This window comes from Bufo bufo, chromosome 1, assembly GCF_905171765.1.
Source record: "Bufo bufo chromosome 1, aBufBuf1.1, whole genome shotgun sequence".
Classification (NCBI taxonomy): domain Eukaryota; kingdom Metazoa; phylum Chordata; class Amphibia; order Anura; family Bufonidae; genus Bufo; species Bufo bufo.
In genome coordinates, this window is record NC_053389.1 from 549,464,417 (window position 1) to 549,491,058 (window position 26,642).

The following is a 26,642-nucleotide window of genomic DNA, read 5'->3' on the forward strand; positions in this document are numbered from 1 at the left end:
GGGGGGAAAAAGAGAAGAGATGGGAATCTGTAATCTGGTATTTAACATTGTTTTTCCCTGCGGCTGCTGGGAGGTGGAAAGTTGTAGATCTCAAATGTACTTTTATATATGTATGCATTCTTATGGGACCTGTTACGAGAATACTTAGCTGGAATGTGAGGGGAATGGCGGATGCTACAAAGAGACACGGTCTGTTCCGTTACCTATCTAGATATCAGCCGGCAATAATATGCTTGCAAGAAACGCATATGACCAAACAATCTATACATGTCATGCAAAAGCCGTGGTTGGGTTATTCGGTGCATTCCGTCTTCTCCTCGCATTCCAGGGGGGTTAGTATCCTAGTTCATAAGAATATCATATTTGAATGCCTGAGGGTATGTGTGGATGAAGAGGGAAGGTTTATAGGAATGCATTGTGTGGTCCAAGGGATGAGAATGGTGTTAGCAACAATCTATATACCCCCACCATTTTCCTCGGTACCTTTAAGGAAGCTTATAGAATTCATGGCAGAGTTTTCTGAACTTCCAATGTTAATGGTGGGAGATTTTAATAATGTACTTGACAGTTCGCTTGATAGATGCCAGATCACACCTAGTGGTAATAATATGGGTGAAACCTCGTTTGCAAGAATACTGAGGGAAGTAGGTCTGATGGATGTATGGAGAGAGACCCACCCCCTGGACAGGAAATTCTTGTGTTGCTCCTCGACATATGGCTCCCTGTCGCGTATAGATCTGGGTCTGGTAAATGCTCATATGTTCCCGTTTGTACAGACCTCAGAGTATCTTTCTAGGACCCTATCTGACCATTCCTTATTTAGCATCGCCCTTGATATATCTGTGACAGCCAGGCCGGGGGTTAGATACTGGCGACTAAATGCCTTTTGGTTAAAACTGATGGGTGACCCGTCCGATATGCTTCAATCCCTTAGGGAATATTTCTGTATAAATGAAGGGACTGCGTCTCCGTTAGTCGTCTGGGATGCGATGAAGGCCTTCCTCAGAGGATCCTTTATTAAAACAGTCAGTCGGATTAAATCTAAATCTAGAGAGCTTGATCGGCAGAAACATGATAACATGAAGCTAGCGGAGGAAGCTTTTGTGTTAAATCCTTCTATCATGACAAGTAATACCTTAAAGACTAGGCAGGAGGAGTTGAGGTGTCACCTTTTGGAGGTAGCAGAGAGGAAACGACTGTTTTACAGGCAGCAATTTTTTACTGAAGGTGAGAGTGTAGGCCATATGCTCTCTGTTATCGCAAAAGCGCAGCAAGGATCACAATGTATATCTGGCCTGTTAGATGCTGGCGGCGTCCTCAGGCGTGATACGGATAACATTCTGAATATACTAAATAATTTTTATTCCTCTCTGTATGCTTCCAAGGTGACATGCTCGGATGAAGAGATTGACACCTTTTTGGCCACATTAGATCTTCCTAAGCTTTCCAGGGAAGACAGTATGCGGTTAGAGGAGCCGATTGAATTAGAAGAATTGAGGGCGGCATTAGCTGCTATGGCTAATGACAAGGCTCCGGGTTTGGATGGGCTTCCGGCGGAAGTTTATAAGTCCTTTGCGGAAGTGTTGCTCCCGGAACTTCTGAAGGTATTCAATTGTTCCAAGGAGAAGGGGGGTGCTACCTCCGTCTATGCAGGAGGCGGTAATAGTAGTCATTCCTAAGCCGGACAAGGATCACTCTCTCCCTGACTCATATAGACCGATATCGTTACTCTCCACTGATGTTAAGTTGCTTGCAAAGGTCTTGGCCATGCGTCTGTCTAAGGTGATTTTGTCTATCATACACTCTGACCAGACAGGCTTCATGCCTCAGAAATCAACGTCAATCAATATTAGAAGAGTATTTGCCAGTATTTAACTTCCAGCTGATAATGTTGGAGATAGGGCTATCCTTTCTTTGGATGCGGCCAAGGCCTTTGACAGCATTGAGTGGCGATTCCTGTGGAGAGTTATGGCGTATATGGGATTTGGAGATGAGTATATATCCTGGGTCCGGGTGCTATACTCTAAACCCGAAGCATGTATCAGGGCGAATGGAGGGGTGTCCCCCAAGTTCTGTCTGGGCCGGGGTACTAGACAGGGGTGCCCGTTGTCGCCTCTGCTATTTGCAGTTGCGATTGAGCCATTAGCTGCAGCAATTCGTAAATCAATGGACATCCGGGGGTTCCAATATGGGACAGTTAATAATAAAGTGGCGATGTATGCAGATGACACCTTGCTTTTTCTGGGAGATACTGGTCCAGCGTTGGAAGCAGCTATGAAAATCATTGATTGCTTCGGGGATCTGTCGGGTCTGACTATTAACTGGAGTAAGTCGGCGATTATGCTGCTCGACGGGCAAGTGCAATCACAGACAGTCCGAGACAGAAATATTCCATGTGTAGCGACCTTTAAGTATTTGGGTATCCATATATCCCCGAGAATCCGAGACTTTGGGCGCCTTAACTTTGACCCGTTGGTTATCAAATTTCGTAATAAGACTAAGGCATGGTGTAAACTATATCTGTCGGTGGCGGGAAGAGCTAATCTCATTAAAATGGTGTTGATGCCCCAGCTACTCTATGTTCTACATAACTCCCCGGTCTGGCTGTCAAAGTCCAAATTTGTTCCTATCAATGCTACTTTCAGGGAGCTCATATGGCGGAAGGGGCAACCGAGAATTAAGCTTGAAACGTTGCAATATCCTAAAACAGAAGGGGGCCTTGCAGTGCCAAACCCCTGGGTGTACTTCCTGGCTGCACAATGCCAACATTTTAAGGGGTGGATGGAACTGGAGTCGAGTGAGATGTCGTGTCAGTTGTTTAAACATTGCTTGTCCTCTAATGACCTAATGCTGATCCTTGAGACTAGGGGGGCTGGAAAGAGTGGTCCGATGGGCGATTTGGGACACTTGATGCAGTCCGTATGGAATAAGGTCAAACTCCTGAGGGGGGTTTTCGGCAATACGGAATATACTCCACTGTGGGGCAATCCTGTGCTGCCGGAATTCCTCTCCCTGTCTGAGTTTGGGGCATGGAAAAGAAAGGGTATTCTGAGGTTGGGCCATCTTCTGGAGGAAAAGAAGTTCATGTCATTTGCCAGATTTCAAGAGAAGTATGATCTGCCTAGAACTCACTTTTATAAGTACCTTCAGGTGAGACATGCTTACAACTCCACATTTAAAAGGTACGACTGTGGTGGCGGGGAGAGATGCTGCATTGCACCAGATTCTGTCCAGGGGGGCGAGGAGAGGTATGATCTCCTGTATATACAAGCTGCTGCTTGAGAAGTTTCTAATGTCGCATCCGCTTATGGCTAAAAGTAAATGGGAGAAAGATGTTGGCGAATTAACTGATGACCAATGGTCTGACATACTGGAGGCGATACCTCTCTCTTCCTTGAGTGAAGGACGTAAACTCTCGCAGCCGTTTATTGTCCATAGAGTCTACAAAACACCGTTTTTTTTGTTCCGTATAGGGTTCAGACCCACGGATGAATGTCCAAGATGCTCTGTGGTGTCTGCAGATTTGTTGCATATGATGTGGACGTGCGAGAGGTTAGGGAGATACTGGGAGTTGGTACGTCAGACAATACAGGATGTTTACAAGGTACGAATACCCTCTGATCCGAAAGTGTGTGTGTTAGGATATGTCTCTGAATTGGCCACTGGGCAGGTGCATAAAATAGCTATAGGGAGAATGTTATATGTCGCTAGGAAGTTAATAGCCCTACATCCCCCTCTCCATAACAGCGCCACCCACAGATCCCCCTCTCCATAACAGCGCCACCCACAGATCCCCCTCTCCATAACAGCGCCACCCACAGATCCCCCTCTCCATAACAGCGCCACCCACAGATCCCCCTCTCCATAACAGCGCCACCCACAGATCCCCCTCTCCATAACAGCGCCACCCACAGATCCCCCTCTCCATAACAGCGCCACCCACAGATCCCCCTCTCCATAACAGAGCCACCCACAGATCCCCCTCTCCATATATAATATGATTTATTAAATTCATGAAAAAGAATTATTAATAAAATCATTAAAAAAAAAAGTATTTTAAAAGTATTTGGGTAAAAAGGCAGTTTCGGTTTTCGGTCAAGGGCATCCTGAATTTTCGGTTTCGGACCAGAATTTTCATTTCGGTGCACCCCTACTCTCAATTCATCATGGCAACAAGGGATCCCATTTGCATGATCAGCCCCAGTGCTCGGATCCACGCCAATCAGACACTTATGCCCTATTTTGAGGCTAGAGAATAAGTTGTATGTAATGAGAAAACTCCTTTAATAGAGTTTACCATGCATAGTTATTAAAAAACACTTAACATGACTGTTCTGATGTATAAACAGTTCTCTTTAGCGATAGTAATAGTTTTTTCTGTTTACCCACCTGATTTCCACTAACTGCATATCCATGTTTAAGTGCAAATGTTTTGGCCATTGAAATGGTCATGGAAAATCCAACAATTGCTATAGCCACTGCATCCACAAAAACTGCAGAGAAGATGCTAACATCTGGGAAATCTGGGGAACGAAACCTGCAAAACAACATTCTCATTAATGCTGACATTTACTCAAATATATGCATACAGTGTCAATTAGAATATATGTATTACTGTCTACACATGAATATATTGTTAGCCAGACAAATCTGTTTGCTTGTTGAGCTATACAATGATAGACAGACAGGCAAACAGATAGATAAAAAACTGAGATTGCCAGCACAATGTCTTTGCAAATTTGAAAAGTCCTCTTTTTAAAGTGTAACTGTCACGTTTTCATCAAAAAATCTATTTTAGCAATATGTTACTGCTGCTGCAGCATTATGTATAAAGCAATCTTTAGTCTCTTCACATACCACTGTTTTCCTTGAGTTTTTCCCTTAGTTACGGCTGTTTTAACATCTACAATATGAGGATCCTCTCAAGATGGCTCCCCTGCCAGTTCTCTGAAAGCAAAACTGCATTCCCTCACTTCCCATACACACTTGCTGTAGCCAGCAGTTCCCTGCCAGCCAATCAGATTGGTTTACTGAGAGACACGCCTCCTCACTCTGAGGCCTAATGCAGGCATGCAATGCCCTCTGTCTGGGTCTAATTTAAGCACAATCTTATCATCAGTGATGGCAAGGTATGGTTCACGAATAGAGAGAGCCTGAATCTCTCCTAATCTCTTAGCAGAGGTAATTGCTATAAGGAAAGCGGTCTTGAATGAAAGCAATTTAATTGAACAGTTCTCCAATGGCTCAAACGGGGAACACATAAGGTTATTGAGTACTAGATTTAAGTCCCAGGTCGGGATGCGGGATCTTAAGGTGGGTCTAAGTCTACGGGCAGCTCTTATAAATCGTTTAATCCATCTATGGTCTGCCAGGTCGGCATCAAAGAAGGCGCTTAACACAGAAATTTGAACCTTTAAGGTAGATGGAGAGAGGCCTATATCCAGACCCCTTTGTAGAAATTCAAGAATCTTTTGAATGTTAGGCCCTTCAAGATTTGGATTCTTTTCACCGGACCATGAGCAGAATCTTTTCCAGATCTTCAAGTATATCGCAGATGTTACTTTTTTCCTGGAGCATCTCAAGGTGGCTATGACCCTGTCCGACAGGCCTTGAGACTTTAAGATGGAGACTTCAGGATCCAGGCCGTGAGTTTCAGGAATTCCGGATGAGGATGAAGTAAAGGACCTTGGTATAGGATGTCCCCTCTGAGTGGGAGTCTCACCGGGTCGTCTATTGCTAGTCTTAGGAGTGGAGCAAACCAACTCCTCTTGGGCCAGAACGGGGTGATCAATATCACTGTGGTTCTTCCTTCCAGAATCTTCTGAATGACCCTCAGGATGAGAGGTAATGGAGGGAGTGCGTACGCTAGATCCCAACACCATTTTAGAGAGAAGGCATCTATTCTCCAGGGATGATCTCCTGTATTTAGGGAGCAGAATGTTTGTATTTTCGTATTCTTTTTTGATGCAAACAGGTCTATTGTAGGAAGCCCCCATTTCTGGGCTAGCATATTGAAGACCTCTTGATTCAGGGCCCACTCTGTGTGATCTATTTCTTGTCTGCTTAAAAAGTCCGCTTCTAGATTTTGTGATCCCTTCAGGTGCATTGCTGAGATGGATCTTAGCTCTTTCTCTGCAAAGGAGAAAATTTCCTCTGAGATATACTGGAGGCTCCTTGATCGAGTACCTCCCTGGTGTTTCAGGTAGGAGACCACGGTCGTGTTGTCCGATAGGACCCTCACGTGTTGTTTTCTCATCAGCTGTTTGGCTGAAAGTAGAGCTTCTCTTACCGCATACAGCTCCCTGAAATTTGAAGATTGGACCGATATGAGATGTTTCCAAGTTCCCTGGAAATAAGCTCTGTCGATTTTCGCTCCCTATCCAGATTTGCTGGCATCCGTGAAGATCGTTATTGAAGGCGATTTGATCCATGGAACCCCCTGGGAAAGATTCTTCTCCTTCGTCCACCATGAGAGAGAGATCTTTACTGACCCTGGAATCCAAAGCTTGGAGTCCAGAGAGCCCTTCTTCTTGCTCAAGTGGGACAATAGCCAGTTCTGTATTACTCGACAGTATTACTGTCTACACATGAATATATTGTTAGCCAGACAAATCTGTTTGCTTGTTGAGCTATACAATGATAGACAGACAGGCAAACAGATAGATAAAAAACTGAGATTGCCAGCACAATGTCTTTGCAAATTTGAAAAGTCCTCTTTTTAACCACCTCCGGACCGCTGTACGCAGATTCGCGTTCCGGAGGTGGCAGCGCTGCGCACAATCACGCATATACGCGTCATCTCGCGAGACGCGAGATTTCGCTCCAAGCCGGCCCGCGCATGCGCATCGCGGGCCGGCAAAATTCAAAGAAGAAGTTCGTCACCAGCCTGCCAGCAACGATCATTGGCTGGCAGGCTGGCGATTTTTAAAAAATCCAATTAAAAGTCATATAACAGATCATATTAGTAAATATGATCTGTTATATGGCTTCTCTGCTCCTCTGCTGGTCCTTTTCGTCGGTTGGATCCAGCAGAGAAGCAGACTGAACTGTAAGTACACCAAACACTTCACTGTAGCCCCCGATCACCCCCCTGCACCCCAATTAACCCTTTGATCACCCCTTTGATCGCCCCTGTCAATCACCAGTGAAAGGAAAAAAAAGTGATCAGTGTAAACTGTCACTTTTTTTTTTTCACTAGTATTGGCTGTTTGGTTTTAGGGATAGTTTAGGCCCCTTGGTTAGGTAGTTAGCGTCAGTTAGCGCCCGCCCCACCGCAGTGACAAAAAATATATATTTTTTGATCACTGCACATTCATTTTACACGCACTGCGGCGATAAAAAAATCAGTTTTGATATTTTTTATCAATCGCAGCGGCCTCCGGTACTTCGCTAGCCTCCCCTTTGTAAGACAGGCTTGCTTTTTTTCTTGGGTAGTCTCAGGGAATACCCCTAAATTTAGTAGTCCAAAATGTCAAACAGGGGGTATTCTTCTGAAGAGGCCTACAGGATTCTGACCCAGTCGGATGAGGAGTGGGAACCCTCATCTGATGAATCTAGCGGGTCAGAATATGAACCTGTGGAAAGCAGTGGCTCTCTGACCCAAAGTTCGGACGAGGAGGTGGAGGTCCCTGGCAGCACCAGGCGTACCCGGCCCCGTGTCGCTAGACCACAGGTTATGCAGGATCCGCTTCAAGAGCAGCAGAGTGGGGCTGTCGCTGCCGGATCACGTGGTGAGGCATACACCAGCAGCGCAGCCCTCCCTGGACCTAGTACCAGCACTGCCGTACAACATGGTGACGTGGCGAGCACCAGAAGGGCAGTTGAAGCTGGTACGGTGGCACGTGCACTAGTTACCCCGTCGCAGCCACCGCGCAGACAGGCCCGTAGAGCCCCTAGAATCCCTGAGGTGCTGGCAAACCCTGATTGGCAGTCACCAACTTCAGCCGCACCTGTAGTTCCCCCTTTCACCGCCCAGTCTGGAGTTCGGGTTGAGACGGCTCAAATCGGTTCGGCCCTGGGATTTTTTGAGCTGTTCTTGACTGCGGAGCTCTTGGACTTAGTCGTGGCAGAAACCAACCAGTATGCCACACAATTTATATCCGCCAACCCGGGAAGCTTTTATGCCCAGCCTTTCCGGTGGAAACCAGTCCAAGTTTCCGAACTTAAAATTTTTTTGGGCCTTCTCCTCAACATGGGCCTGACAAAAAAGCATGAATTGCGGTCATATTGGTCAACGCACCCGATTCATCACATGCCCATGTTCTCTGCTGCTATGTCCAGGGCACGATTTGAGGCCATCCTCCGTTTCCTGCATTTTAGCGACAACACCACCTCCCGTCCCAGAGGCCACCCAGCTTTTGACCGGCTCCACAAAATTCGGCCCCTCATAGACCATTTCAACCAGAAATTTGCAGATTTGTATACCCCCGAGCAAAACATCTGCGTAGACGAGTCCCTAATACATTTTACCGGGCGCCTTGGCTTCAAACAGTACATCCCAAGCAAGCGTGCCCGGTATGGGGTCAAATTGTATAAGCTCTGTGAAAGGGCCACAGGCTATACCCACAAATTTCGGATCTATGAGGGAAAAGATCAGACCCTGGAGCCGGTCGGTTGCCCTGACTACCTGGGGAGCAGTGGGAAGACAGTCTGGGACTTGGTGTCACCCTTATTCGGCAAGGGGTACCATCTTTATGTGGACAATTTTTACACAAGTGTGGCCCTCTTTAGGCATTTGTTTCTAGAACGGATTTGCGCCTGTGGCACCGCGCGAACTAGTCGCGTGGGCTTCCCCCAACGGCTTGTAACCACCCGTCTTGCAAGGGGGGAGAGGGCTGCCTTGTGTAACGAAGAACTGCTCGCGGTGAAATGGAGAGACAAGCGTGACGTTTACATGCTCTCCTCCATTCACGCAGACACGACAATCCAAATTGAGCGAGCAACCCGTGTCATTGAAAAGCACCTCTGTGTCCACGACTATAATGCGCTCATGGGAGGGGTGGACTTTAATGACCAGATGTTGTCTCCGTATTTAGTTTCCCGCAGAACCAGACGCTGGTATAAGAAGGTGTCTGTATATTTAATTCAATTGGCGCTGTACAATAGTTTTGTTCTCTACAGTAAGGCTGGGAGAACACGATCTTTCCTCAAATTCCAGGAAGAGATCATCGAGAACCTCCTTTACCCAGGAGGTTCCGTGGCCCCATCCACCAGTGTAGTTAGCCGTCTACACGAGCGACATTTCCCCAGTGTCGTTCCTGGTACCTCAACCCAACCGTCACCCCGAAAAAGATGTCGTGTCTGTAGCAGGAGTGGAATAAGGCGTGACACCCGCTATTTCTGTCCTGACTGTCCTGACCACCCTGCCCTATGCTTTGGTGAGTGTTTCCGGAAGTACCACACACAGGTACACCTAGCATAGGGATTGCATCTCACAGGACAGGCACACAGGGCTATTAGGGCCCTTTTACTCTCAGCTGCTGCAAACCTCTCCTTTCACCTGGGATAAAGTGCATAACGTACTTCGCCACATCTTTGGGCGATTTGCGCTTTGCACATTGTCCCATGGGGAAGGAGAGGTTTGTTCTATAAAGGTAAAAAAAAACTAAACAAAAAAAAAATTACCGGTAAGTAAAAAAGTTAAAAAAGTTAAAAAAAGTTAATATGTTCTGTTCTAAAGTTAATAAAGTTATTGCTTTGCGGCCTGGTTTTTTCTTTTTTGTTTTGTTTTTTTTACCTTCCAGGTGGACCAACCGATCGACCAGCTGCAGCACTGATGTGCATTCGGACAGAAGCATTGCGCTGCTGTCAGATTACACGCAAGTCGGTGTATGCGGCGCTGTAAGACGAGATTTCTCCTCTGCAGTAAAAGATATGTTTGCCGAGGCATATGAGCTGAGGAGGTGGCGGTGTTCATATACTTTGGCAAACACTTTGTATATATATAAAAAAAAATCCCGGCAATGATTTATTCATCCACATCGATTGATGTGAATGGAGAAATCTGGTTTGCCAGGGCATACGAGCTGAAGTGGGTATGGATGTTGGGCGGAGCTCCTATGTCCTGGCAGACGCCTTTCCCCTCCTTTCTTTTTTTGGCAGAGATTTTTTCATCCACATTGATCGATGCGAATGAAGAAATCTGTGCCGTTCATTTTTTTCTTTCAGCCCAGAGGCTGAACGGAAAAAAAAAATCTCATTACCCGTATGCTCAATATAAGGAGAATAGCAGAAACTCCTAATGCTGGGCATACATGTAATGATTGCGGAGACCCTCAAATGCCAGGGCAGTACAAACACCCCACAAATAACACCATTTTGGAAAGAAGACACCCCAAGGTATTCGCTGAGGGGCATATTGAGTCCATGAAAGATTGAAATTTTTGTCCCAAGTTAGCGGAAAGGGAGACTTTGTGAGAACAAAATCAAAAAAATCAATTTCCGCTAACTTGTGCCAAAATTTTTTTTTTTCAATGAACTCGCCATGCCCCTCATTGAATACCTTGGGGTGTCTTCTTTCCAAAATGGGGTCACATGTGGGGTATTTATACTGCCCTGGCATTTTAGGGGCCCCAAAGCGTGAGAAGAAGTCTGGTATCCAAATGTCTAAAAATGCCCTCCTAAAAGGAATTTGGGCCCCTTTGCCCACCTAGGCTGCAAAAAAGTGTCACACATCTGGTATCTCCGTACTCAGGAGAAGTTGAGGAATGTGTTTTGGGGTGTCTTTTTACATATACCCATGCTGGGTGAGATAAATATCTTGGTCAAATGCCAACTTTGTATAAAAAAAAATGGGAAAAGTTGTCTTTTGCCAAGATATTTCTCTCACCCAGCATGGGTATATATAAAATGACACCCCAAAACACATTCCCCACCTTCTCCTGAGTACGGAGATACCAGATGTGTGACACTTTTTTGCAGCCTAGGTGGGCAAAGGGGCCCATATTCCAAAGAGCACCTTTCGGATTTCACAGGTCATTTACCTACTTACCACACATTAGGGCCCCTGGAAAATGCCAGGGCAGTATAACTACCCCACAAGTGACCCCATTTTGGAAAGAAGACACCCCAAGGTATTCCGTGAGGGGCATGGCAAGTTCCTGGAATTTTTTATTTTTTGTCACAAGTTAGTGGAAAATGATGATTTTTTATTTATTTATTTTTTCCATACAAAGTCTCATATTCCACTAACTTGTGACAAAAAATAAAAACTTCCATGAACTCACTATGCCCATCAGCGAATACCTTGGGGTGTCTTCTTTCCAAAATGGGGTCACTTGTGCGGTAGTTATACTGCCCTGGCATTCTAGGGGCCCAAATGTGTGGTAAGGAGTTTGAAATCAAATTCTGTAAAAAATTACCTGTGAAATCCGAAAGGTGCTCTTTGGAATATGGGCCCCTTTGCCCACCTAGGCTGCAAAAAAGTGTCACACATCTGGTATCTCCGTACTCAGGAGAAGGTGGAGAATGTGTTTTGGGGTGTCATTTTACATATACCCATGCTGGCTGAGAGAAATATCTTGGCAAAAGACAACTTTTCCCATTTTTTTATACAAAGTTGGCATTTGACCAAGATATTTATCTCACCCAGCATGGGTATATGTAAAAAGACACCCCAAAACACATTCCTTAACTTCTCCTGAGTACGGAGATACCAGATGTGTGACACTTTTTTGCAGCCTAGGTGGGCAAAGGGGCCCATATTCCAAAGAGCACCTTTCGGATTTCACAGGTCATTTTTTACTGAATTTGATTTCAAACTCCTTACCACACATTTGGGCCCCTAGAATGCCAGGGCAGTATAACTACCCCACAAGTGACCCCATTTTGGAAAGAAGAGACCCCAAGGTATTCGCTGATGGGCATAGTGAGTTCATGGAAGTTTTTATTTTTTGTCACAAGTTAGTGGAAAATGAGACTTTGTATGAAAAAAAAAAAAAAATCATCATTTTCCACTAACTTGTGACAAAAAATAAAAAATTCTAGAAACTCACTATGCCCATCAGCGAATACCTTAGGGTGTGTACTTTCCGAAATGGGGTCATTTGTGGGGTGTTTGTACTGTCTGGGCATTGTAGAACCTCAGGAAACATGACAGGTGCTCAGAAAGTCAGAGCTGCTTCAAAAAGCGGAAATTCACATTTTTGTACCATAGTTTGTAAACGCTATAACTTTTACCCAAACCATTTTTTTTTTACCCAAACATTTTTTTTTATCAAAGACATGTAGAACAATAAATTTAGAGCAAAATTTATATATGGATCTCGTTTTTTTTGCAAAATTTTACAACTGAAAGTGAAAAATGTCATTTTTTTGCAAAAAAAATCGTTAAATTTCGATTAATAACAAAAAAAGTAAAAATGTCAGCAGCAAAGAAATACCACCAAATGAAAGCTCTATTAGTGAGAAGAAAAGTAGGTAAAATTCATTTGGGTGGTAAGTTGCATGACCGAGCAATAAACGGTGAAAGTAGTGTAGGTCAGAAGTGTAAAAAGTGGCCTGGTCTTTCAGGGTGTTTAAGCACTTGGGGCTGAGGTGGTTAAAGTGTAACTGTCACGTTTTCATCAAAAATTATATTTTAGCAATATGTTACTGCTGCTGCAGCATTATGTATAAAGCAATCTTTAGTCTCTTCACATACCACTGTTTTCCTTGAGTTTTTCCCTTAGTTACGGCTGTTTTAACATCTACAATATGAGGATCCTCTCAAGATGGCTCCTCTGCCAGTTCTCTGAAAGCAAAACTGCATTCCCTCACTTCCCATACACACTTGCTGTAGCCAGCAGTTCCCTGCCAGCCAATCAGATTGGTTTACTGAGAGACACGCCTCCTCACTCTGAGGCCTAATGCAGGCATGCAATGCCCTCTGTCTTCTGTTTATACTAAAGAGAAGACAGACAAGCCATAGCAATAGTCTTTTAAGGGACCAGCGGAAAGGGACAGAGGACATTAATGAAAGCTGTTATTATAAGGCAATTACAGAATTTTTGACAATCATTGACAGACTAACTCAGGTATACATGCCTAGCTCTAATAAACTAGCAAATAAAAATAAAAATATGACAGTTACACTTAACACCCCTTAAGGACCCTGGGATTTTCCATTTTTGCGTTTTCGTTTTTCACTCCCCGCCTTCCCAGTCCTAACTTTTTTATTTTCCCATTCACATAGCCATATGAGGGCTTATGTTTTGCAGGACCAAAAAAACGGAATTAGACTTACCGGTAATTCAGTTTCCATGAAATCATCATGACGGCCACAAGGAGATTGACCCATGACCTCTGTGGGGGCAGGAAACAGAAGAGGTTAAATTGCCCCCTCCCACCACCACACCTCAGTGTTCCAAAGATATCAAGTGCCAGAAGTGTATTAGTATTTCCCAGTATTACATCATACCAGAAAAATACCGGTGAAAAAACTTCAAACAAAAGAAAGGGAGGGAATATATGGGCCGTCATGGTGATTTCATGGAAACTGAATTACCGGTAAGTCTAATTCCGGTTTTCCCATATCATCACCATGACGGCCACAAGGAGAGTTATAAAATTACTTATTATGGGGGGGGCAACCGCTTGAAGAACTTTCCGACCAAAGGAGAGGCCAGAGGTTCCAGATAAATCTAAGCGGTAATGTTTCACAAATGTGTGAATACTAGACCAGGAGGCAGCCCTGCATATATCATCCAGGGAGGCTCCTGCTCTTTCAGCAAAAGTAGTGAAGACAACTCTGGTAGAATGTGCTCTAATATTGGAAGGAGGATCCAGATTTTGATTCTTATAGCATAGGGTAATGGTGTCCTTTATCCATCTTGCAATGGAGGATTTTGAGACCTTGGATCCCTTATTTTTTCCAGCAAATTGGACAAGCAGGCTGTCAGACTTCCTGAAGTCCTTAGTGGCTTCTAAGTATGTCAGGACTGTACGCCTAACATCAAGAGAATGAAATTTCTCCTCCTCCTGATCCTTAGGATTGTTGAAGAAAGATGGAAGGAAGATCTCTTGGCCTCTGTTGCGGTCTGAGGCTACCTTTGGCAGGAAACCTGGGTCTAATTTAAGCACAATCTTATCATCAGTGATGGCAAGGTATGGTTCACGAATAGAGAGAGCCTGAATCTCTCCTAATCTCTTAGCAGAGGTAATTGCTATAAGGAAAGCGGTCTTGAATGAAAGCAATTTAATTGAACAGTTCTCCAATGGCTCAAACGGGGAACACATAAGGTTATTGAGTACTAGATTTAAGTCCCAGGTCGGGATGCGGGATCTTAAGGTGGGTCTAAGTCTACGGGCAGCTCTTATAAATCGTTTAATCCATCTATGGTCTGCCAGGTCGGCATCAAAGAAGGCGCTTAACACAGAAATTTGAACCTTTAAGGTAGATGGAGAGAGGCCTATATCCAGACCCCTTTGTAGAAATTCAAGAATCTTTTGAATGTTAGGCCCTTCAAGATTTGGATTCTTTTCACCGGACCATGAGCAGAATCTTTTCCAGATCTTCAAGTATATCGCAGATGTTACTTTTTTCCTGGAGCATCTCAAGGTGGCTATGACCCTGTCCGACAGGCCCTGAGACTTTAAGATGGAGACTTCAGGATCCAGGCCGTGAGTTTCAGGAATTCCGGATGAGGATGAAGTAAAGGACCTTGGAATAGGATGTCCCCTCTGAGTGGGAGTCTCACCGGGTCGTCTATTGCTAGTCTTAGGAGTGGAGCAAACCAACTCCTCTTGGGCCAGAACGGGGTGATCAATATCACTGTGGTTCTTCCTTCCAGAATCTTCTGAATGACCCTCAGGATGAGAGGTAATGGAGGGAGTGCGTACGCTAGATCCCAACACCATTTTAGAGAGAAGGCATCTATTCTCCAGGGATGATCTCCTGTATTTAGGGAGCAGAATGTTTGTATTTTCGTATTCTTTTTTGATGCAAACAGGTCTATTGTAGGAAGCCCCCATTTCTGGGCTAGCATATTGAAGACCTCTTGATTCAGGGCCCACTCTGTGTGATCTATTTCTTGTCTGCTTAAAAAGTCCGCTTCTAGATTTTGTGATCCCTTCAGGTGCATTGCTGAGATGGATCTTAGCTCTTTCTCTGCAAAGGAGAAAATTTCCTCTGAGATATACTGGAGGCTCCTTGATCGAGTACCTCCCTGGTGTTTCAGGTAGGAGACCACGGTCGTGTTGTCCGATAGGACCCTCACGTGTTGTTTTCTTATCAGCTGTTTGGCTGAAAGTAGAGCTTCTCTTACCGCATACAGCTCCCTGAAATTTGAAGATTGGACCGATATGAGATGTTTCCAAGTTCCCTGGAAATAAGCTCTGTCGATTTTCGCTCCCCATCCAGATTTGCTGGCATCCGTGAAGATCGTTATTGAAGGCGATTTGATCCATGGAACCCCCTGGGAAAGATTCTTCTCCTTCGTCCACCATGAGAGAGAGATCTTTACTGACCCTGGAATCCAAAGCTTGGAGTCCAGAGAGCCCTTCTTCTTGCTCAAGTGGGACAATAGCCAGTTCTGTATTACTCGACAGTGAGCCTGCGCCCACTCGACAGAAGGTATACAGGAGGTTAGGAGTCAGAGAAGGCTCATTGCTTCTCTCACTGAGCATTTCTTCCGGTGTTGGAAGTGCCTCACCTTGTTTACCAGGGACTGGATCTTGATCTGTGGTAGGAAGGTCGACTGTGTTAGGGAGTCTAGTGTAACTCCTAGGAACCTCACCTTCATGGATGGTACTAACATTGACTTGGGTTTGTTCACTATCCATCCTAGCTGTGACAGACGGAATAAAAATATTTCCAAGTCTGACAGTAGGAGCTCTTTTGAGTCTGCTATAATTAAAAAATCGTCCAGGTACGGCACTATATTTAACCCTTCTTGTCTGAGTGGGGCTATCATTTCTATCACTAGTTTGGTGAACAGCCTTGGTGCGGCTGAAATCCCGAAGGGTAACGCTATGAATTGGAAATGGAGAATCCGATTGAAAGGGTCTAGGATCGCAAACCTTAGGTATCTCTGGTGATCTGGGTGAATGGGAACATGCAAATAGGCATCTTTCAGGTCGACCGAGCACATAAATGCTCCTAACTTTATCAGGGGTACTATGGATCTTAGAGACTCCATCTTGAACTTCCTGTAAAGAATAAACTTGTTCAGTTGTTTCAGGTTTATAATAGTTCGGAAGTCTTCCTTCTTTTTTACCATAACCATAGGGTTGAATAGTACCCCCGACCTCTTTGAGACGCGGGAACTGGGATTACTGCTCCCTTCTTCACCAGGTCCTGGACCCCCTGGAAAATATTCATGTTGGAGGATCTGGCAGGCATCCTTGTGACGACAAATCTTGGAGGGGGGAGAGAGGTGAACTCGATCTTGTAACCTTGCCGAATGATATCCAAGGCCCAAGGATTTTTTGATGTTAGTGCCCATGGACCTAGGAAATCCTTCAGTCTCCCCCCTACAATGGCGTCATTGTTTATCTTCAAATTTAGATTGGGGCTTAAGAAGGAAACCTCTTCCTCTACCCCCCTTGGGATAAGCCCAGCGGCCTGACTTGCCTTTCCCCCTAAAAGCCTTATTTTGTCCACCGTATGACCGAAAGGACTGGTTCCTTCTAAAAGACCTTTCCTTTTTTCTTATCAGCCGCTTTCTCAAGTATCTTGTCTAGGACCGGCCCGAATACATACTCTCCTGAAAAGGGGATAGATACTAACTTCTGTTTAGAAATTCTATCACCCGACCATGACTTCATCCATAAAGCCCGACGAGCCGCATTGGAAAGTCCAGCCTCCTTAGCACAGAATCTGATAGATTCAGCCGAGGCGTCTGCCATGAATCCTGTAGCTGACTTAAGCAGCGGGATGGACTGCAGGATCTCTTCCCTAGAAGTCTTACTACTTAGGTGGTCTTCAAGCTCTTTTAACCATAAGTACATAGACCTAGCAACAGACGTTGCTGCAATGTTGGTCTTAATGTTATACATTTAGGCCTCCCAAGATTTCCTTAAAAGGGCATCTGCCTTCCGCTCCATAGCATCCCTCAATTGAACAGCATCCTCAAACGGCAGGGCAGTTTTTTTGTTAACTTTCGCCACCTCCACGTCTATTTTAGGGGTCTCGTCGAACAATTTAGACTGAGAAGGGTCGAACAATAATCGATTTTTAAATTCCTTGGATACTCCAAGTCGTTTTTCTGGTTCTGACCACTCCTCCAAAATCATCTATTTTATATGTTCGTTTATGGGGAAGACCTTGGATTTTTTCACTCTAAGTCCCCGAACATTTCATCCTGAATGGATAGCGACCTAGGGGCTTCTTCAATCCCCATTGTCGCTCTGACTGCTTTTAGTAAGTCACCCATTTCTTCTGAGGAAAAATTAAATTTTCTGTTACTTTCATAGATTTCTCCTTCAGAGAGAGAGAGAGAGAGAGATCATCCTCCCATTGCATGGAAGTAGAGGCTTTGTCATCAGCGTCATCAGATCCCGAGGTAATGATCTTAGCGTGCGGACGTTTGCGAGAGGGCTCGCCCTGGGAATCAGATGGAGCAGCTTTAGCGGCCCTAAGTTCTTCCTGAACCACAGATCTGATACTATCCATAAGGGAGGATTGTTCCTGCTGGATCACATCAGAAATACACTCTTTACAAAGCTTCTTTCCATATTCATCAGGCAATCTTTTAGCACAAGAGATGCAGCGAGGAGGTTTTTTAACCTTTTTTTGAGCCTTCTTAGCCTGAAAATAAATAAATATGGAATAGAGGCATCAGAAAATATGCCTAGCAGAAAATTCAATACTATCAATAAGCGGACCCCCAGAGGGATACTTACAGGAGGCAGAGAGGGAGCATCAGGCTCCATAACAGTTTGTAATTCAGGACCTGACATACTCTGGATGTAGGAACAGCATACACAGTACTCACAGACCTAAGATCAGCGTGCCATGGCCGTCCCGCCTTTTATTCAAACCGCTCTGCCTTCAGCGCTTTACTTCCGGGTTGCGTCACATGACCGAACCCGGAAGTGACGTCACCGACGTCGGCGTGCGCACATGCCGGCCGCTACCAGCCCGACCCACTGGGGAGGAGGAGGAGGAAGTTTGCGGCCCGGGAGCAGGCTCCAGACCAGCCAGAGCGAGCCCTCCCGATACCCCCCAGCCCAGCATAAGCACGCGGCCGCCGGCGGACTGGGGGAGCTCCGATGAGCTTCAGGTAAACCAGGAGACCAACCTCGGACCCTCCTGGAGAAGAGAAAAATAAGAAAGGGTGTAGGAAACCAATTTTCCCATCTTCATCTCCCTGCCCGTCCGCAGGGAGACTCTTCTCTGACCCTGGCCACAGTGGGGACAGGAACACTGAGGTGTGGTGGTGGGAGGGGGCAATTTAACCTCTTCTCTGTTTCCTGCCCCCACAGAGGTCATGGGTCAATCTCCTTGTGGCCGTCATGGTGGTGATATGGGAAAAATTTGTTTTTCATAATCATATTCTGACTCCTATAACTTTTTTGTAGCTATGTGTACGGGGCTGTGTGAGGGCTCAGTTTTTGCGGGAAAATCTGTTCTTTTCAGTGATACCAATTTTAAGTGTGTGTGACTTTTTGATCACTTTTTATAAAAAAATTATTGGGTAGTTGAAGTGACAAAAAATGGCAAATTGGCTGTTTTTATTTTTCCCCCCCGCTGAGCCATTTGCCATTAATATTGTTATATTTTAATAGTATGGGCATGATGCCTATGATGTTTATTTTTTTTTATTGGTTAAGTATTTTTATTTTAAGGAAAGGGGGGTCATTTGAATTTTTATTTTATTTTTTGTATTTGTAAAAACTTTTTTTACTTTTTTTTTCGATTGCCCATAGTATTCAGTGATGGCTAAATAGCCATCATTGAAGACTTCATTTGCACTATAGCAGGCATGCTCAACCTGCGGCCCTCCAGCTGTTGCAAAACTACAACTCCCAGCATGCCCGAACAGCCTACAGCTATCAGCCTACAGCAGGGTATTGTGGGAGTTGTAGTTTTACAACACGCCTGCACTATATCAATACAAGGCTGCCACCTAGTGGCCTGTATTGATATATATCTAATTGACTCTGAAGCCTGCTTGAGGCTTCGGTCAATTAGCGCAAGGTAACAGGTTCCCCGATCTCAGCCGGGAAAAGCTGTTACCGGCCTCGAAGCCTACGACTTCCGGTTCCGGTCTGCGCAGATGCCGTGGTCACATTTGACGACGGCATCTGAAGGGTAAGATGTATGCGATCAGCCTTATGGCTGATCGCATACATGTGCCGCGGGTTTCTGCTATTTAAAATTGCAGAAACCCCGCGGCTAATGTGCCCGCTGCATGTGCGAGCGGGCGCCATGTTTAGGGATCGGACCCATGACGTACAGCTAAGTCATGGGTCCTTAAAGGGTTAAAGACTACATCCAAGGATGCTTACCTTCTAATCCCAATATAACACAACTGTAATAACGCCACACATCTCCTCCCATTGTAAGCAGCGCAGTCTTTACTCATCAAATTGTGCAATGTTTGGACGCATCTCTGAGACTGCACTGCTTGCATCACAAATGAGGTGCCATTTTACCATAAACAGATAGTATTGGTACAAGAAAAGATAACATTCAGGGGGCAGCTTCACAAATATCAGTTCCAGCTAGCAAAGGAAAAAGCAGGGCAGTAGATGCATTATGGGGGCAGTTATTGCTGTAATAGTCAGTGATCTGTGCAGACACACTCTGATGGACAAACATGTATGGTGGGCACAATGGTATCAGCTATTTTGTGTTGATGTTACCACTGTGCCGCCTTCTACTATTCCTACTGCACACTGTAGGGACAATCTGCTGTAACTACTACTAAAAATAAATCTGAACAATGTGCTGTGACATATGCACTATGCTTCAGTGGTTGAATCTCCTGAACATTATTGTGGCTCCCAAAAAACAGCTATCAGAGTTCCATACAGACAAAAACCTTACCCAGTTGGGATACTGCCCACCACATCTACTTCATAGGACTTTTTTTAGGTTAAGTGCAGCTGAAACTCCAGTGGAGATTATTACCTTTAAATTACAAAACAGAGTGAAATTTATTACCAATTTATTCAGAAAATACTTTGTATCAAAAATGCCAAGATCATTTCTGTTTTTGTGCTTTAGCAAAAAATATTCACTGGCCTGCTAGAAAGGTGCATGATGTAAATTGTAGTGAAGGTCATCTCAGTTGGAGAGTGAGAGTATCAGTCACTTGACACGGCTGAGGATCACTCACAACCATAGCCACTGGTAAGGAGATCATCTTAACTACAATGCACATCATGTACCTTTCTAATAGGCCGGTGAATGAAAATGTTCATCAGTGTTTCTTTACGATATGTAGAAACGCGTTTCCATTTACAAGCAATTTATGTGAGGTCCCTCGTTTTTTTGGAATCATGGCAAATGAGTGAACTATAATAAATGATGCAGAAAAACACATAGAAACACAGGCATTTGTACCGTGACCGGCTATCATTTTTAAAGAACACAAAAAAAAAAAAAGACAGGGTGCCGGGAACATTTTCGTAGAATTGTGTCTATAGACAACTACTTTGCAGTTTCTACATGCTGAATTGCCAGTAATGCTGTGAGAATGAAAATATGACAAAACTACTATTAATAGGGTATACTGTAGGTAACCACACTGTATGAAAGAAGTCTGAGAAAATCCCATGTGGCATCCGCCCGCTGAGGTAATTTATCACAACAGTAGAAATACAGTATATGACCATGGCTTGATATGCCCAAATAATCCACAGAATATATGAAGGCCACACGTGCCTCAAACTGTGTCAGTAATATTCTCTTTACCTTGTACAATATATAGCCATGATGTGTCGAGATGGGAATATGCCATTGCATTTGACTGCATTCACCATGTCTGGTGAGAAAAATCTGTGCACAACAGGTTCTGTCTCCACATTCCACCTCCAATGACACAGAAGCTGTCCCCTACATATGCTCTGGGGGCTGTATTTCTGCTGAGCAAGCACATTTCACCAGTCCAAGGTTAATAATACTTACAACAATTATTTCCATGGGAATTGGAACTGGCAATTTCTTTTTAAATCGGTCATTGATTTCCTTGGCCCCCAGCAGTAAGACAGTGCATATAATGCCGACAATCAGGGTGGCAATATTGGTTGCTGTAATATTGGACAATACCGCAAATAAACTCTGAAACGGACAAAGAGATGTTAAAGATCTTCAGCCTCTGCCCCAACTACAAATATGCTGGATGCTTTATTCTGTTAGGTCTTTAGTCTTAAGGACTCTAATATTTCACATTTTTGGCATTCTGATACTAAAATGTTTTGTGATATATTCTAACATCAGATAACTAAGGTTTAAAAAAGTTAAAGGGATTTTCTACGCTTTTTCATATTGATGATTTATGCTCAGGATAGATTATAAATATTAGATCGGCGGGTGGTCTGACATCTGGCACCCCCGCTGATCAGCTGTTTGAGGAGATGGCGCGAGCTGCGTGCACGAGCAGTCTCCCTTTCTGTCCACTGCTGCTGTCCCATAGACATACAGCGGACAGCAGGAAGAGAGAAGGGAGTACATTGCGCCATCTCCTCAAACAGCTGATCAGCAGGGGTACAGGGTGTCGGACCCCCGCCGATCTGATATTGATGACCTATCCTGAGGATAGTGGTAATAAAGGGCCGGCACTCGCTGTTCGTAGTCTTGCAAATATTCTTTTTAATGCCAGAAATCTATATCTGTGACGCGTTTCGGCACAAGCTGTGCCTTTGTCAAACAGTTTACTGTTTGGCAAAGGCACAGCTTGTGACGAAACGCGTCACAAATATAGATATGAGGCAATTAAAAGAATATTTGTAAGACTATGAACAGCAAGTGACGGTCCTTTATTACCATTGTTTCTGTGGGACACCAATCCTAGGACACGTGCACCGCCATGCTACACCTGCAGTGCCGACTGATTTACAGGGAACTATCCTGAGGATAGGTCATCAATATGAAAAAGCCCAGACAAGCTCTTTAATTCTATTTACCATTAATGTCATTATCACATACACCAAAGCTAAATGTATTCACCAGGTGAAATTTGCACAATGCATTTCAATATCACAGAACAGACAAAGAAAAAAACACCACTTACATATATCACCGCTAGAAATCCGCTGTATCTTTTTTTAGTTTTAATTCCCAAGAGGTATTTCAGCTGAGAGGCGAAGACATGAACTGCTGCTGCTGTTGTGAATCCTCGTACCAAAGGTTCAGTCAGGTAGATGGCTACAAAGCCAAATCTAAGTATGCCTAGGCACATCTATAACAATACACAACACATCAGTACATGTCCTATACACTGCGTGCAGAATTATTAGGCAAATGAGTATTTTGACCACATCATCCTCTTTATGCATGTTGTCTTACTCCAAGCTGTATAGGCTCGAAAGCCTACTACCAATTAAGCAGATTAGGTGATGTGCATCTCTGTAATGAGAAGGGGTGTGGTCTAATGACATCAACACCCTATATTAGGTGTGCATAATTATTAGGCAACTTCCTTTCCTTTGGCAAAATGGGTCAAAAGAAGGACTTGACAGGCTCAAAAAAGTCAAAAATAGTGAGATATCTTGCAGAGGGATGCAGCACTCTTAAAATTGCAAAGCTTCTGAAGCGTGATCATCGAACAATCAAGCGTTTCATTCAAAATAGTCAACAGGGTCGCAAGAAGCGTGTGGAAAAACCAAGGTGCAAAATAACTGCCCATGAACTGAGAAAAGTCAAGCGTGCAGCTGCCAAGATGCCACTTGCCACCAGTTTGGCCATATTTCAGAGCTGCAACATCACTGGAGTGCCCAAAAGCACAAGGTGTGCAATACTCAGAGACATGGCCAAGGTAAGAAAGGCTGAAAGACGACCACCACTGAACAAGACACACAAGCTGAAACGTCAAGACTGGGCCAAGAAATATCTCAAGACTGATTTTTTCTAAGGTTTTATGGACTGATGAAATGAGAGTCTTGATGGGCCAGATGGATGGGCCCGTGGCTGGATTGGTAAAGGGCAGAGAGCTCCAGTCCGACTCAGACGCCAGCAAGGTGGAGGTGGAGTACTGGTTTGGGCTGGTATCATCAAAGATGAGCTTGTGGGGCCTTTTCGGGTTGAGGATGGAGTCAAGCTCAACTCCCAGTCCTACTGCCAGTTTCTGGAAGACACCTTCTTCAAGCAGTGGTACAGGAAGAAGTCTGCATCCTTCAAGAAAAACATGATTTTCATGCAGGACAATGCTCCATCACACGCGTCCAAGTACTCCACAACGTGGCTGGCAAGAAAGGGTATAAAAGAAGAAAATCTAATGACATGGCCTCCTTGTTCACCTGATCTAAACCCCATTGAGAACCTGTGGTCCATCATCAAATGTGAGATTTACAAGGATGGAAAACAGTACACCTCTCTGAACAGTGTCTGGGAGGCTGTGGTTGCTGCTGCACGCAATGTTGATGGTGAACAGATCAAAACACTGACAGAATCCATGGATGGCAGGCTTTTGAGTGTCCTTGCAAAGAAAGGTGGCTATATTGGTCACGGATTTGTTTTTGTTTTGTTTTTGAATGTCAGAAATGTATATTTGTGAATGTTGAGATGTTATATTGGTTTCACTGGTAAAAATAAATAATTGAAATGGGTATATATTTGTTTTTTGTTAAGTTGCCTAATAATTATGCACAGTAATAGTCACCTGCACACACAGATATCCCCCTAAAATAGCTAAAACTAAAAACAAACTAAAAACTACTTCCAAAAATATTCAGCTTTGATATTAATGAGTTTTTTGGGTTCATTGAGAACATGGTTGTTGTTCAATAATAAAAATAATCCTCAAAAATACAACTTGCCTAATAATTCTGCACTCCCTGTACTGTTACTTTCTCACATTTTCTATGTGAATTATAAGGGTGCACATTCTTTTTAGAGGGAGTCTGTCGCCATGAAATTCACTGTTCATGTCAATCAAGAAGGAGAGGGAGGGGCCGTCAGAGGAAGCAGGAGGACTCATCAGTGGCGGATTAACATAGGTGCGTTCGGGTCGACAGGCCCGGGCCCGGCATCGCTGGGGGGCCCACCGCCGACCCGAAAGCCAACATACTGCGTCGGGGCACGGGAGTGCATAGTTCCCTGCCCCGCCGCCGATCAGTAAGCCTAAGGCCTATGTGGTAGTATAATCCCGGCATAGGTGTGCACGATTAAATCATTGCGCGCCTGCGCCGGGACGCAGGACCATGAAGATAACACACAGGTAAATATTAGCTTTTGTTGTTTGTTTTTTTTGGGGGGGGGGGGGGGGGGGTTTCTGTGTGTACCAACTTTGGGGGGGCAGAGGAGGACATGGGCACAAATCACTTCATGGGGGGGCAGTGTGGGGGAAATTACTATACGGGGGCAGTGTGGGGGAAATTACTATACGGGGGCAGTGTGGGGGAAATTACTATACGGAGGCAGTGTGGGGGAAATTACTATACGGGCGCAGTGTAGGGGAGATTACTATACGGGGACACTGTGGGGGGAAGTTAATATACGGGGACAGTGTGGGGGACATTATTTTTGGGGACACTATACAGGCATTATTACCTGGAGCACAATATGGGGTGTTATTACTGGGGGCACTCTAGGGGACATTATAATTGCTGTAGACACTCTAGGGACCTTTGGGATAATTTATTAAACTGGTGTAAAGTAGAACTGGCTTAGTTGCCATAGCAACAGATTCCACATTTAATTTTTGACAGCTCCTTTAGAAAATGAAAGGTGGAAACTGATTGCTATGGGCAACTAAGCCAGTTCTACTTTACCCCAGTTTGATAAATGACCCCAATTATGAGAAATCTAACGTGTCTGTGTAACAAACTCCGTAGAGACGAGATGCAGCTGAGAGAATTTGTCATGATGGTCTGGGTCAAACGGAGGAGAAGAGGAAAGAGAAGATCTACATGACAGGAGATGTCACTGGATGTAACAGGTATGTGGTGCTGTATTCCCCTATATGTAGAGCTGGCTCACTACTGTGACCTGCATCTCATCTTCTCCAAGTGTTTTTTATTATAATTGTATGTATTTTAAATTTGGCAACTCAAATTTTAATTTGTCACCTGCAGTCCTACGTAACAGCCCAGATAACAGTGATAACTTTCTGTGTGCAGATAATGTAGTAGACGTTCCATACAGTCCCACATAACACAATAGTTCACGGTGTTATGTGGGGTGTTACATAGGACTGCAGGTAACATCTATGACATCTGTACTCGGAGAGTTATGAGATGGTGGGGGTCAGACTCCTGGTACCCCGCCAATCTGCTGTTTGAGGAGACCGCGATGTTCCAGTGAGCGCCGTAGCCTCTTTGCTTCTTACCAAGCATAGCTCTGGCCATTTGATAGCACTGCGCTTAGTATTGCAGCTCAGACCCAATCACGCAGATGGGACAGAGCTGCACCTAGACCATGTGAATGAGGAATGTGATGTCATATGGCCTAGGAAAAGACTGTGGCACTCACGAAGCACCGCAGCCTCTTCATACAGAATTTTTTTTAAACTAAAATGGAGGGAGGGGCCCGAGTTGGGTAGACAGCCCCGGGCCTATTATGCACTTAATCCGCCCCTGGGACTCAGGGGGCACAGAGTGGCTTGGGCATCACGCACACAATGCAGATTATGCGCCATGGTTTCTGCACGCAGATTTTCATGTGGAAAAAAAACGCAGCATAATGCCTTATTCACACTCCATTATACCTTATGTCTGTGGAGGCTCCAATCCTCGTTTTGGCTCACATCACTGATTCAGCACCAGCAAAGTGAATACGTTTTGACAAATCTCTGTACACTTTGTGTATTTTTTCTTTGCACAAATGGTTTACGCAATGCAAAGGGTGAGATCAGGGCAAAACTGCATCAAACTGTGCACAAAAATCCATGCACTCCCCTCTAGGAGGCAGAACAGAGACCACCTCTGTAAAAGTGGCCCCCACTCTAGTAGATTGTGCTGTGCATGTATAACAATGACAACCGTTCATCTGAATGGTCACCATGAAATACTTTCAGGCCGTAGCTTCGCCCCCTGCAAAAACCGCTGTCTGTTAGGGGTACGAGGGGCCGGACCCTGATCACTGCAGCAGCTTCAGTATCATCTAAGTTTAGATGATAAACTAAAAGCATGTGTACACAAGGCATGAGTATAGATTTCCATTTTACAATCAAAATCAAACCAAATGGAGCTTGTTTTTTTGGAACACGCACAGAAGTGACTGGAGAGAGCCACGTATACAGGGGCTGTTCTACAGTTGTGTACAGCACAGCCCAAATACATAAGCACTAAAAGGGTACCTGTATTAGACCACAAAGTAATGTGATGGCCACAGCTACTTTCACTCGCATTGCATCTCTTGCTTCAATGTTCTGTAACAACTCTGTGCTGTTTGTGATATTGGCTTCTACTATATCGAACTTTTCATCTGGGGCTAATCGAATCGCAACTCCCCCAATCATCAGACTGATTACAGCAAATGTACCTGTAATGCAACACCACATTATTTACATATTTCTGTACTATACCAATGAGAAAGTAACCGCTGTTACTAAGGCAAG

At 44.5% G+C, this 26,642-nt stretch overlaps 1 protein-coding gene across 1 annotated transcript in view; it reads right to left on the bottom strand.

Moving 5' to 3' along the window:
- Positions 1 to 26,642, bottom strand: part of SLC26A5 (solute carrier family 26 member 5) — a 113,702-nt gene that overhangs the window by 37,411 nt on the left and 49,649 nt on the right. Inside the window, 6 exon segments of the mRNA XM_040412541.1 lie at positions 4,390 to 4,537; positions 19,970 to 20,013; positions 20,015 to 20,053; positions 21,053 to 21,205; positions 22,158 to 22,325; positions 26,382 to 26,566. Of these exon segments, the coding sequence (XP_040268475.1) occupies positions 4,390 to 4,537; positions 19,970 to 20,013; positions 20,015 to 20,053; positions 21,053 to 21,205; positions 22,158 to 22,325; positions 26,382 to 26,566 (737 nt within the window).